Source organism: Gymnoscopelus microlampas (assembly GCF_963454915.1).
Source record: "Gymnoscopelus microlampas genome assembly, chromosome: 6".
NCBI classification, from domain to species: domain Eukaryota; kingdom Metazoa; phylum Chordata; class Actinopteri; order Myctophiformes; family Myctophidae; genus Gymnoscopelus; species Gymnoscopelus microlampas.
In genome coordinates, this window is record NC_139943.1 from 43,765,477 (window position 1) to 43,780,241 (window position 14,765).

At 38.6% G+C, this 14,765-nt stretch overlaps 2 protein-coding genes across 6 annotated transcripts in view; one reads left to right on the forward strand and one right to left on the reverse strand.

Annotated features, from left to right (window-relative positions):
- The window catches only part of tmem258 (transmembrane protein 258), a 151,477-nt gene that overhangs the window by 76,191 nt on the left and 60,521 nt on the right, over positions 1-14,765 (reverse strand). The window lies entirely within an intron of this gene.
- eps8l2 (EPS8 signaling adaptor L2) overlaps positions 1-14,765 on the forward strand; it is a gene marked incomplete at its 5' end in the record, with an annotated part of 65,657 nt that overhangs the window by 35,360 nt on the left and 15,532 nt on the right. For 4 of the 5 annotated variants that reach the window (XM_084059181.1, XM_084059182.1, XM_084059180.1 and 1 more), the window contains 11 exons: positions 4,488-4,552; positions 6,519-6,680; positions 8,319-8,468; positions 8,592-8,671; positions 8,833-9,019; positions 9,804-9,930; positions 10,759-10,847; positions 11,304-11,378; positions 12,722-12,870; positions 13,444-13,615; positions 14,220-14,254. In XM_084059181.1, the coding sequence (XP_083915307.1) occupies positions 4,488-4,552; positions 6,519-6,680; positions 8,319-8,468; positions 8,592-8,671; positions 8,833-9,019; positions 9,804-9,930; positions 10,759-10,847; positions 11,304-11,378; positions 12,722-12,870; positions 13,444-13,615; positions 14,220-14,254 (1,291 nt within the window). The remainder of the gene's footprint in view (positions 1-4,487; positions 4,553-6,518; positions 6,681-8,318; positions 8,469-8,591; positions 8,672-8,832; positions 9,020-9,803; positions 9,931-10,758; positions 10,848-11,303; positions 11,379-12,721; positions 12,871-13,443; positions 13,616-14,219; positions 14,255-14,765) is intronic. The other variant, XM_084059183.1, reaches the window with a different exon arrangement.

Sequence of the window (14,765 nt, forward strand, 5' to 3'; positions counted from 1 at the left end):
TTTATAATTCATTTTGACAAAAAAATATAATTTTAGTCAAACAGCCAATATACACGCATTAAAATAGGACTTAATTTCTTAATTAAACTAGTAAATGTAATCCCAAAATAATTATGGAAAATGTTACACATTGATTCATTGATAAATACAAAATTAGACATCTACAAAATACACTTTGAGATAATTCACTTAATCAATATAGTTGCAGCCCTACAATTTTACCTATTTTTCAGCATGTCAAATGTTGTTTAATAATATATTAATATATTTACCAGGAGCTTGCTTGATCGCCTTTTTTAACAAAGGGGTCGGTGCAAGAATTTTTCCCTGTGCACTCCTAAATTGGCTGAAATAGGAGGCAGGTTTTTTGCTTCACCCTGGAAAATATTAAATTTACTTAAAAGTTAGAATATAATTTTGGATAACAACAGTAATAGTAGTAATAATAATCATTCTAGCATCAATAATATATCTGTCAATAATAAACTGTTTACAGGCATTGTAATAGTTACTATAATATATAATTGTATAATTATCACTAATAACTATAATTAACCTATATATAGAATCATAAAATATAACCATACTATTATTACATATAGAATCATAATAACAACTATAATAACAATAATTGATAGGACATTATACCAAATATATTGATGGTGTTGCTTACAGTAAAGGTACCAATAATACAATTGTGTCAATAAATACTTTAAACTATATCTGCTCTGCTTTGTCTCTACTTATTATTCTTTTTACCATGTGTTTGAAAAGTGAATCTATATGTTTGCATGTATTTAACATTTACAATGAATATACATGTGTGTTTGAGTTGTTCTGGAATTACCATTCACAATCAGAAGGGTTCTTGACTACTAAAGCTGAACAAAAAGTGAAACTTTGGAATGTAACATCTCATTAAATACCTAAGCCCATACACATATGAACATAAAATACAAAAGTTGTTTGTTTAACTGACAATAATTTTTGCCCTCTACTATCTGGTGTTTTAATTTATTTATTTGACCAACTTATCCACTTAACGGTTTGATCCATGCAAGAGTCAAAGCTTGTAATTTAAAGTGTTGTCAGACTATAATCTCTGCCTGCTGGACAAAATGGATTTCAATCCCTCTACTGTGTGTAAAATTGTGAAGCAATTGGTGCCTGCCTGGTGATGACAAGTCTGTCACAATGTAGGCTAAACAATAGTTTTTAATTGTGGTATTGACGCCATTCAGTAACATTGATATGCCTGATATGCTGGGGAGTATCTATTGTACAATATACAAAATGGTATGGCTTCAACCCAGCTACTTGCCAGGTCAACAACTATCGTAATGGTTCCACATGTATTAAATGGTGAGACATTCCCAAGTACATTACAAGGTATTTAATATCTATTATCAGGCTGGGGGAAAATAGGTGCTGAATCTTATACTCACAAAACATGACATCATAATATAAGTGTGGGGAAAATGTGAAATGTCTTCTGAGTATTTACAACTTGTTTGCAAATAGCAGATATGCCATTTACTCTATATACACAGGGTATGTCTCCTCATAATATCTCAGATCAGAACAATAAGGTAAAAACAAATAGCAAGTTTGCTTTAACAACAATTTATTTTGAGATCTACAACACCATCTGTTCCACTTGGGACTTGACTGTGAACTACCATGTGACGATGGATTCCTTGGACCCCCATGGCCACAACCCAGAACTCTGCATGGGCGCAACCACACTCTGCAATTTCCCCGGAATTGCGACGCGTCTAGTTTTATTTGGTTTGAATGCTCAGACCTAATCACATGACGCCCATTCTCTGTGTTGAGAAATTGAGAGCTACTGTAGAGTCTGTGTGATATCAAAATGTTGACTCTATTGGGTGGGGAGAGAGACCTGATATGAGATCTGGCTGCAGAGCTGATACAACAAGCTCTCGTTTACCCGTAATTGTCACCTGCCGACTATTCACGTGGAGAATAGGCCAGTGACTGGCACAACTAGCACACTCATTTAACATTGACCAGAATAAAAACAATGGACCCAGCCCTTGGTTTATTCATTGCAATTAGAATATTTAAAGATTTTCCAAGTCAAATAAAACCTAACATTCCTGTCTATTACACTAGAGAGCGAGTTCCTGAAATGAGATCAGAAAAAAAGTACTTAATTCTAGTTGTAGTTTACAATGAAATATCGTGCAAATGATCTACTTTCCATCTCGAGTATCCTCTTGTGCACACAACTGCTGGTTGTCGTTAAACATTGCAGAGTTCTGTGCATGTAATGTTTTCAGATTAGACCAATTTGAGATTATTGGTGATAATGTTGTGTTATCAGCAACAATAAGGTAATATCACAAGATTCACAACACTGATAAGGAGGTAGTAGCACGTTGCTGCCGGGAAACTGCATTCATTGCTCTTTGACACTCTAAATCTGTTCCAGCCTCTGATTGGTTGGGCAGCATAGAGCAAACTGCATGCCAGCTTTGCCAATTAACTTTTAAATTAAATGCTGTTGCAATGTGTTTATTATTTTTTACTATTTAAATGAAGTAAAACAAGGTCTCAAGCAATGACCTAACTATGCATGCAGTTTGTCTAAAAAAATAACTTTTCTTAGCTTTTACGTATTTGTGATAGGCGTAAGCCACTTTACTTATTCAAGTCACTTCCTTATTGCCCTGGCTGTCATCCTGTAAAACCCATCAATCAGTCTCTCCTTTTATCCATCTTGTCAACTGCAGTGCTGTTAGCAGCACGTGAATTTCAGGTCAGTGTTATTTTCATTTTATTTTATTTGCACATACAGGAGAGTAATAAATAAATAATACGATGCAAAATGCTGAATACTGTGTGAATATTTTGCATAGAAAATAAATATGTATATGGTTAATGCCTCATTCATACAAGTTGATGCCTTTATTTGTGGTGTGGAAGCTCAGAAAAATCAACCTGGTTCCAAATAAAGAATTACGTTGCTTTATCACTACATAATATTCATGTTCTCTGTGAATTTACACATGAAAAAATATTTATTTATAATATAAATGTGAAATATATAGATGTATATATTTTAAGGCAAATTAATCACACAAAAACAAACACCCCATAAGGATCTTGAAGACTGCATAAAATCCAGATATTGTCTGTCAGGAGAGGTTAAGAAGCCACAGGCTTATGCAACATACCTCGTAATATCATGTAATATCTCAGTAATAAAATGAGATTCACAACATAATAGTACTGATGAGGAAGTAGTAGCACATTGCTGCTGGGAAACTGCCTTCACTGCCCTTTGACCCTATAAATCTGTCCCTGCCTCTGATTGGTTGGATAGAGTACTAAGAGTAGACTACATGCCAGCATTGCCAAGACACTTTGAAGTGAAAAGCTTTTGCAATGTGTAGCCGTTTGTTCTTTTGTTTTCGAAGTTCATTATTTGTTTTATTTTTTTGAATGATGTAGAACAAGGTCTCAAGCAATGTGAGACCTTACTGTGCTTGCAGTTTGTCTAAGAAGAATCTTCTTGTACAGCTGAACGCAGGGTGAAGCAGTGGTATTCGTAGCTTTCCCATATTTGTGATAGTCGTAATTCGCTTTAGTTATTCGTGTCACTTCCTTATTTCCCTGGCTAGCATTCTTTAAAACACATCAGTCTCTCCTTTTATCTATCTTGTCATCTTCAGCTGCTAATATTAGCACGTGGATTTCAGGTCAGTGTTATTTTATTTTATTTAACTTATTTTATTTGCACACACATAAGGTCTTACACACCAGGAGTGTGATGAATAAACAATAAGAAAATACTCACTGGTGAATATTTCGCATAAAGAATATTCATATAGTTGATGCTTCATTCACTGGTTGATGCCTTTATTTGCAGTGCGGAAGCTCAGAAACATTTACCTTGTTCCAAATACAAATTATGTTGCTTTTCGCTACTATATATACTATATATATAATAATATATATATATTCAGGCAAATTAATCTCACAAAAAAACAAAAAATGCCCCAATGGTGTAAAGACAGGAGAGGTCAAGAAGCCACAGGCAACAAACCTCCCCTCAACTTAAGGGTTAATAAAACAAAACAATTTAGGCAAATACACAAATAAACAAGACAAAAAAACTGTAAACAAACAACATGTATAATATATACAGTATATGTGAAGAAATAATTTGATTAAGACATCATGAATGTGATGATAATTTCCTTTGAAAAGAAAACCTAAAGATAATGATCTCTTCATAATATGTACTTTGACATTCCATATCTGTACGCCACGATATCTGAGTGTGTGCTGGGCTGGCGGCCATGTGGTGAATGAGATCAACCCGTCTAGTATTATGTGAATACATTTTCAAGTTACTTTACCGCTGGAATTAATTTGTCCATTGGATACATGGAAACACGACCTGCAAGGATCTTAGCCTCTTTTAACTGTTACGTATCACTTGTTCTTAAACTCAACAGAACAAAGGAAGATATACTCCAACTCCAATATGATCATGCATGAGACGTCCCAATATCATGTGGAGGTAAGACCTGCTGTGTTTATGTTTATCTCAGGACACAAACCTACTAATAAGCTTTGATTTTAACTTGCAATCTTGTCTGTGCTGTGTTCTTCTAGAGGTCTGGAAAATAAATGACTGTAGCAATATGTGTGCACTGCTTGTTCTTCAACCTATAGAGACAAGGAAATCATTTATTTAAGAGTTAATGCGATGTATTGTTCATTTACAGTATATGTTTTAATGTAAGGTGATTCTTGTTCACATAACTGATTTAATACTTTAAATTAATAGCTACAGTATACTTTTGTTTTTACATATTGCCGTTTGTACATACCTGTATGCCTATACAGTATGTTCCTCTACAAGGATTAAAAAAGCTGATGAAAACAGCATATTTTGATTTTACATGTTTTACAAGTAAATATTGGGAATATAGGGAAACTAAGATTGTGTTGTTTCAACTGGTAGCATTATTATGGGAAAATTATTATTCTAAAAACAAGCAGAACTAATTTCATATTATATCCAGTGTTACTGTATAACACATAATTTTATGGACATCTCTAAGAAAAGTGTTGTTCCTTTTGGCCGTGGCAATTACGTTAGCAGTTATGGAGAAGTTATGGAAAAGTCATTCAAAACGGCTGATGAAAAAGCATATCACCCTGAAGCCCAAAACACACTGCTGCAGCCGCGCAGCGTCACGGTAATATAGCATGATGTCATGCGCATGTGTTTCTGGCATGATAGCATACTGTACCGTCAAAATGATGTAATGTGGTGTGAAATAAATTCACATGCTCCTTGTGAGTTTTGAGGAACCGAGCTAGAATCACGTCGTATCACGTCATGTATTGCATGTCTCCCCTGCCCTGTCTTTGCACTTGGTTTACTGTCTCTACATTCTCCATCTAAATAAAGCAAATGAAGAAAAAACTGCCAAAACATCTTCAAAGAAAAAGAATATCAAAACATTAGGGTGATGAAGAGAATAGTTTAGTAGAGAAACGTTCAACTAAAAGCAGAGCACTTAAATGAAATGCATTTTCTATCTTGCCTATTGACACAAAAGGTTTAATGTCTTGATTGCCTTTCATATGCTGGACCTGTGTTGTAATAAAGCAATCAGGACAGCTGATTACAGAAGTTTCAGAGCTAGTGGGAAGCTATCTGAGGTGCATCAAACGGTGTAGCCCCAGCTAACTGTTGAACTATGTACTATGTCCATAATGGACTGGATTTCACCAAGTGGCCCCCGGCCCACGCACATTATCACTCATGGGTACATAATCACAGATAACCAGAGTCCTGCACATGTATAGCTAGCTGGACAACACGTCTCTCACATCAGGCTATATAATAGTGTCAGTCAAAGGGTCTAGAGAATTCTACTTTACCGAGATGTGCAATAAATCCAACTTATTTATATTTACTGATCACTGATCAGCATCCTTACAGGCATCCATACATTTAGATGTTCGTGTAGAATGGCGATGTCTAGTGCACTGGTGCATGAGGAAAAAGATAGTACTAGTTGTTGTTTTTTCTCCAAGGCTATGTTTTGGGAATTTCTGCTTTAATTTTAATAGTGACTGTAAGTGGAGGGACAGGAAGAGAGAGGGTGGATGACATGCAGCAAAGGGCCAGCTATGCATTCTTACCAGGTGTGTGCCCCTCCTGCTGGGTGTTTGTTGTATCCACCTGGTCAATAAGTCCCTAATTCGACAACATAAATAACAAGAATGCCAGGTGAATGCAATTAATGTTGAATTTATGCAATTAGGTTAGAAAGAAAATGGAATTTATGCAGTTAGGTTAGGAAGAAAATGGCCGGGAACCACTACGGTAGAATACCACAGGCACTCCAAATTAACTCTCTCTCTCCGTCTCGCCCCCTTTCTCTTTCCCTCTCTCTCTCCCCCTCTCTGTCCCTCTCTCTCTCCATCTCTCTCTCCCTCTCTGTATCATTCTCTCATTTTCTCTCCAGCATCTCTCTACCTTCATGATGGACAAGGCGGAGTCCATCGCCACCGTGGACGATGCCATCAAGAAGCTGGTCCTGCTGGATTCCAAAGACAAGATCTGGACACAGGAGATGCTGCTGCAGGTCAGCGACAAGGCTGTCCGTCTGCTGGACTGTGACACGAAGGTATGAGACTAAAACACACAGTCTTCTCACCAAAATAAATGCTGAAAACGCACAGCACTCCCTAAAATGCCCATCCAAATGCCCAGAGATACAAATATTTGCATGAACGCGTAGCACAGAATAGATGCTCAGTGTCTCGCCACACTCTGGGCTTTTCCATCATAGTGTAAATAGTACTCACATTGAAAACAATTCTTTGCTGCTGTTTGCTGCTCCCTTTTGTGTGCTTTGGGCACAAAAAGTTTAAAAACACTGGGATAGATGACAGGAGAGAACAGCAGGGGTTTGATAGTATAGTTCACCTGATCGCTCTTGACTCCAAACACAAATACAGTGGTTTTTGTCATTTGAATCGCTGGCAACTGCATTGTGGAGAAATGAAAGCGAGCATTCATGCTTATCTCATGCTGATAACAATAACAAAGACTATATGTAAGACTACACTATGTAATATAGTCTATATGTAATATAATACAGCCTCAATGAAGGCAGATGCATTTCATAAAATGGTTTATTGCTTGGTTTATTGTCAATGTCTGCATTCACCAATTAAAGTTGTTTTCCTTGGTTACACAAATGTCTTCTGCAAATCCTGTGTCTGAACTGAGCTCCCATTGAAGCCCACGGGCACACCCAGGCGCGTCCTTCGCTTGTGCATGTCACGTTTTGAACAGGAAGTAGTTTGTTTTGGAGTTTATAAATGGATTTTTGATATAGTTTTGCTGTTGTCAATCTTGGCCTCCATTTTACTTAAATTCATCCATCAAGTATTTTCTTCATTCACCGGAAAGGAATGTTATACAAACGCAAATTCTCATTGTATTCAAGCCATCATGGGGTGAGTAAATGATAGAAGAAATATTATCATTTTACTACTCCTTTAAAAAATGGTTTGGGATGCACACAAAAGCCTGAGTTTTATGACTCCAGAAGTGTTTTAAAGGGAAATATCCTTTTAACATTTACACAGAGGAATAAACAAAACACTTTTTTTTTTTACGGCAGGGCATCACAGTAAAAACAATAAAACAATAAACAAAAGAAGGTTTACCAGTTTATCACAATGTATCTCATGCTTATTTTCTGGGAAAAGAAAGTAAATCACAACTGAAATTGCAGCCCACACTTAAAAGAGATTCATGAGAATAAAAATTATAATAGAGGTTCACATCATAACATGTTCCGTAACTTAGGCATTTAATAGTCTGTGGCCGGTATATTCAAGTCCAAAAGCCAAGCAATATCAATGTCCAGTGTCAATGATCATTTTACAGACTAGCATTTAATTATGAACTCACAAGGTAACTGAATCAAAATCTCCCCCATCTCCAATGGAGATAGCCCTGAAGAGCGGAGGATTCATTGACGTTGTTTTGATGTGTTTCGCGACAATTTCAAAGCACTTTCGTAACAAACAAACAGTGGAGACACGCAGGGTTTCAACCTCCTCACTCCCTCTAGCACACCAGGTGCAAGTATAGACTACCTGTGGCAGACAGACAGAGACAGCTCAGGAACAATGTAGTTCCGTCACAGTATGGACCCTAAAAATGATGTCATAGTAACGTTATGCCTACTGTACCTCACAGTCTCTTTGTCTGCCTCATTTCATTGTCATCTCTCTATCATCTCGTGTAGGAAGAGTTGGAGAACTTCCCCCTCTCTACCGTTCACGTCTGTCAGACGGTGCTGAACCAGACGCGGTATGCCTCTGTACTGCTATTTGTGTGTCAGGACAACGAGCAACAGAGGCCTGATGTCCACTTCTTCCACTGTGATGAGGTGGAGGTAGGTCTGTCTGAAAAATGCCCTCATCTCACTAGTGCAGCCTGGTACCAGCTTATGCATACACCAGTATAATATACACTGTATGTACTGTAAGTTATATCTGTGTTCATTCCCTTCATTCAGGCCGAGATGGTTCATGCAGACATAGACAGTGCCATAGGAGACAACAAACATGGAAAGAAAATGAGGCCGCAGACATTGAAGTGAGTGCTCTGGATACTGCATGCTCTCTCTCTCTCTCTATCGCTTTCACCCTCTCGCGCAAACATGGACTTGCTCACTCGTGCACACACACACAAATTGCGCTGAACTCTCTTTGACACTGGAGCTGACTGAAGGTTTGCATGTCTCTCCATCTCTCCAGGATGAACCAGGAGAAACTGAAGTATCACAGAGAGAGTATCATCCCTCCCTCCACCCCGTCCCCCAAGGGCCCAGTCCCTGGCGCAAAGGGTCGAGTTGCTGCCATGACAGATGGAGACTTGCGAGGAGCGAGGCCGCATGACTCGGAGTCCTACGAAAAGCTGGCCCAGCGCATCGAGAAGGACGTGGTGAGTTTCCTCCCTATCACTCATAGGCTTTAACATAAATTATTTTGGATAATGGCCATAATCGTTTCCATGTTGAAAAATGTCCATGCATTTTCAAAAACTTTCAAAACATTGTGGAAATAGCAGATCCACAAGCTCACAACGTGCTGCGATGTGACCCGTTGTGAGCACGTAGATCGTCTATTTCCGCTATTTAAAAAAAAATCTGAAAGTATAACATTAATGCATGATTTGTCATATCTGCCATTTTGTTTGCAAAGCCTAAAAGGCAAACAAAAATGTAATTTTGATTTAATGTTCCAACGTCCAATGCCAAAAACACAACAAAGTTGTTAAACGCAATTATTTGTATGACAATTCAAGTCAAGTAAAATGTAGATGACAGACCTACTCATGTTGCGTCTGGCTAAATCCTAAGATGAAAGAGCTTTGACGTGCACATCCAGTGGTCGCTGGTCAAGACAAAAGAAGTAGCAGTGAAGAAAAGAAAATGTTTACTTTGCAATAATCAGGTACACAATGTTTCGGCTATTCAACATGGCCTTCATCTGGTGGTGATGTTGTATGACTGAAATGTTGTGTACCTGATTATGGCACAGTAAACCTTTTTCAGAGCTACAGCTGTGTGCGGAGTGTGGACATCTTCTCTTTTCTTCACTAAATCCTAAAATGAGCCTCAAGCTTTCATGACTTCAGTCAGCTCGTCTTACTGAACCACAAAGCCTCGGGATTCGGTTCCTGTCAGATTAACTGTTCTAAAGCCTACACTCTGTCCTGCCTTTAGCAAATTCTCAACTGTGCCCTGGATGATATCGAGATCTTCGTGGCACGCCTGCAGAAGGCGGCAGAGGCGTTTGCGCAGCTCAAGCAGCGCAACAAGAGTAAGAAGAACAAGAAGAAAGGACCAGCAGGTCTGTCTCCCTTTCTTCTTATGCGGTGGCTTGAGCTCAGCGGCAATATGTCCATATTGTCCCCTCTCCTGTGTTGTTGCTATGATCTTCACTACCTCACCATGTTCCGAGACACCGTTATCCAGTAATGTCTGGCTGGGTAGAGGAGAGGATGTTTTTGTCTGAACATCAACATGTCTTGTGCAATGGGGAAGTACCTGTGCAGGTGTCTCTGATGGTAGGGCTGGGCGATATGGAGAAAATCAGATATCATGATATTTTGACCAAATACCTCGATATTGCGATGATATTGTGGGGATGATTATTGGTGCTTTCACAAACAATTTACACTGAGATTTTTGATAAACAACAGTAACGCCTGTATAATAACTAAGTGGGTTAAGGCAAATAATAGAACACCAAGAACAGTCAGGTAAGTTCCGAAAATTACCTCACTATTACTGAAATGCAGCTTTTACAACCAGGGAAAGAAAACACATACTGTATCATGATGTTATGATTTCCAATTTCCAATGTCTAGTCTCATATCTTATATCGATATAATATCGATATATTTCCCAGCCCTGACTCACTCTCTGGCCAAGGAGGCAAAGCAGGAACATGACTATAAACAAAGCCTACTTCCAACTTTAAAAAAAAACTCCCATGAATACATATAATTTATGTGATGGTCCCATGTCTCAGTGTCCAATGACTGGTCACTTTGCAGCTTGGCTAAAAAAGTGAAAACCATGGTTCTCCCCTATCTGTCCGTCTATGCTGTGACGAGCTGGTAACCCTGGAGGCTTTGTGTGGTCATTGTTGTCTTTCTGCTGTGTTTGTTTGCAGAGGGCATGCTGACCCTGCGAGCCAAACCCCCCTCCGAGGCAGAGATCATTGATAGCCTGCAGAAACTCAAGCTGTCTTTCAACCTCTTGGTGAGATCTTACCCCCATGTTACCATCCACTACTGACCACAACACTCATGTGCTTATAATACTAATAATAATGAAAATAAATAATACTAATACACTACACAATACTATTACTTATATTAATACTATTGCGGTGCTGCTACTAATTTAATACTACTATGAAATAATCAGTTATTTATTCCATGTCTATGATGAGTTATAAGCGTACTTATAATGCATTATAATCTGTATAATTATGGTTATAATCACTCGTAAATACTCATAATGCTTTATAACAATAATCATAACACATTATGAAGCATTTCTGACATCAATGACTCATATGGTCAATTATTATGATTGTCTATAATATTGCATAGACTATTAAATAGTCTATGCAAGATAGATTATAGACAATTATAATATATTTTTCTTAAATCTTTCTCTCTCTTTCTCTCTCTATATCTCTGCCCCCTGCAGGCCAAACTGAAGAAGCACATCCAGAATCCAAGTGCAGCTGAGCTGGTACATTTCCTCTTTGGGCCTTTGGAACTGGTGAGGCACAAACAGAGCTGTTGATCACACTCAAGCCTGATTTATGCTTCAGCGAAGTGTTGTGCAACATTTCACTCTGCAAAAATAAAGAATTTTCAACTGGCATAACTTCTATGCTTTTTTTCAGTTGAAAATACATTATTTTAGTTGAACAACTAGTTGTATGACACTTTGACACTGAAGCATAAATCAGGTTTTAATGTGTGCTTGCTGTCACGATGGTAAATGGGTCATAGCTATTTAACAGGCGTTATCACTGTGATATAATACATGATGGTTTTCCTTGATGAAGTCAACACGATCCATTCTCCACCTAGCCAAACAACTTATCTGTGTCAGTGAATACCCAGAATGTGGGCTTAGCCCATAGGCAAAGTACATAGCATATTATTTCTATTGTCAATAAGGTATTTCTATTCGATGAAAATTTGTCACAGACAATTTAGGCCATTGTCTTGGCTGACACCACACCCATAGTCATCCTGCTTAACTTTGAGCACTGAGCAGGCTGCAGCTATGCAGCTCTCAGCTCTAACACAGGTGCAACCACACTTACATAACAGCACGCACATTTGATTCCTCATTATATTACCACGCCTGGATACTGCTGGATAGAAACACAATGGGGCACTGCACAGATGGTGATATTCATCCACATTAACCAATGGACCTGTCGAGCTTCTGTGATAAGGTGAAGATAAAGTGAGACTTCAGGTACTTGAAGTCCAGGACCAACACATCTGAGTGGCCCCTAGAAACCTCTCTGTATAAATGTAGAATAATGAATTTAAAAAGTTTTTTTTTGCCTATGATGACATACTGACACCATGTTGAAAGTGGTTATCAGCACAATTATTGTACAGTTAACTTATTGCTGTCACACACCCACAGACCCTAAATTAATGATATTACTTTCAGCTGTGTCTGCCATGAAAAGTGTCCATTTGGAGCCTCCTAATGGACTCTTTTCCTTTTCCATTTTAGAGTTAAAGTTGTCTATATTCTATAGAGAATTTGATACTCTGCATGAGAAGTGGGTTCATGTTATGGTCAATCTTAATTATTAATTTCATTCACAGCCCATTTCTGAAACCCCTTGAACAGTTTTATTTAAATGTTTAATGTAATTCAAGTCAGCAATTAGCATAATCAGTTCCATCTACATCATTGGCCTTCTGAACGCATTAGCTGATGTGTGTGTATTCATGCATGTGTGTGTTCAGGTGCGTGTCTGTGAGAGTGTGTATGGTATGTGGTGGACACACCTGCATTTGTTTATTCTTTATGTTCTTTCATCAAACCCAGCTGCATTGTGGTGTTTACTGTGTGAACCTTGTGTACAGGTGCTGCAGAGCTGCGGCAGCCCTGACCTGCCACGCTCAGTCATTTCCCCCCACCTATCTAAAGATGCTGTGGACTTCCTGAGAGGACATCTGACTCCTAAAGAAATGACCATCTTTGAACTGCTGGGGGAGGGATGGACCCGGTCCAGGTACTCGATGTTCCTGTTACTTGATGTCTGTCTGGATGCGTGGGGGGCTGGCTGAGAGGCTAGTAGGTGTTACAATGTAAAATCCTTAGCGTTCATTTAACCACAAGTATGTATAAATGCAACCAACTGGACACATAAGGTCCATTTTGGTTGCATTTATATATTATCGGAGTCACCATTTGTTTTGTCACAAAGTTACAAAAAAGTTCATTTAAAACTGAGGATTTCACTGTGTGTTCGATCAGATCAGATAAAATAAGATAAGGGAGATAATTGGTCATTTGGGTAACCATAAATGACCAATAGTATAATATCCAAGATAAGTGAAAGCTCTTTTTTGGGGCATTTTTTTTATTTTAACAATTTTTCTGAGCATGTTGAAAATCTCCCCTCACTAGGCCACATTACAATGAAAAACTAAAACACTAAAACTGTTTTTTTTAAAAACTAAACTAGCAAACCCACTTTAATTAAAATGAAACTGAAATTGAAAACAAAAAGTAAAAAAACTAAATAGAAATAAAAACAAATGAAAAATGCAAAACTATAATAACCTTGTTCCTCACTCTGCAGAGCAGAATGGCCAAGGGACGAGTGTGCCCCTCTTTACCAGCCCAGGTTCCGTAACGGCTGGGAGCCCCCAGCAGAGCTCTTCATGACGTCTCCGTGGGAGACGGAGGGGCTGTCGTCGGGACCCCCTCTGTCCCCCACCAGCCCAGGCTACAGAAGACAGACAGAAGATGAGGTAGGGCAGTGGTTCGCAAACTTTTTGATTTTCAAGGTGAGAGTGTAGAAATTGAACCAAATGGACCCATATTTGGTTCCGTTTATACACTCTCAGAGTTACAGACCTGTAACAGTCCATTTGGAACCCCCTTAAGATACCCCAGAGGGTCCCTCGACACCAATTTGAGAACCAATGAAGTTAAGTGTCTTGCTCAGGGACACCTCAACACATTGCCGGGGCCAGGAATCGAACCTGGGATTTTCTGCTTCCCAGGAGGGCTCTCTACCCATTCAGCCATGGATGCCTGACAGGGCTACACTAATACTATAAACTCACCTTTTGTTTTGGCAGTATTTTATCGGTGTATCACTAAGAGCCTTGTCTAGTCGTATTCAGCAAAAGGGCCATGGAGGTCTGACTGTATTTAGGATTTTGTTCTAACACAACACTACACCACCTGATTTTACATAATGTATTTCCTGCTTACTGGTTGAAATCAGTTGGGTTGGAGTGAAAAACAGATCACATTTCGTGGCATAACAATTGAATATCTCTGCCCATTTCAGATCTGATATGAGGTCAAATACTTGACTTATTGCTTTTCTGTCCTTTGTTTTTCCAGTTTTTTGGAACTCACTCCTCAAGCTCTTCAAATGGGTAAGTAACATAAGATGTTTAATTCCCAAATATGAGCACGAAACACCTAATGTACTCTGTCTCTGACAAACATTATTTGACTAGATTGTTCAATACTAACATTTCTCATCGGCTTTGATCCAGTGTCACCTCAACTATGCCTGTTCTGCTTGGTACAGTGGTGTATCAGCGAGGTAGGGATGCTCCCTGTGAGGTACAGGGTATCAACTTAAGCTTGGTCATATATGTACAACATTTTGAATGGTAATGCTCCTGACTGAGGAGTAATGCTAAGTTGATTGTACAACAGTATGAAACTAGAGCGAACCAAACGGTATATGAGATACCAAGAGTCAAAGGTTGTGGCAAGAGTTCTTTTATATGTATTTACGGGGACAGAGCTCTGCTCTGTACACGTATTGTTATTGGCAGTATTCTGTCACTTCTTCTTCTTCTTCTTCTTCTTCTTCTTCTTCTGCCACTTTTCGCAGTTCTGGCTGAACCGCGCTGTCGCTTTTTACGAAACTCGGCC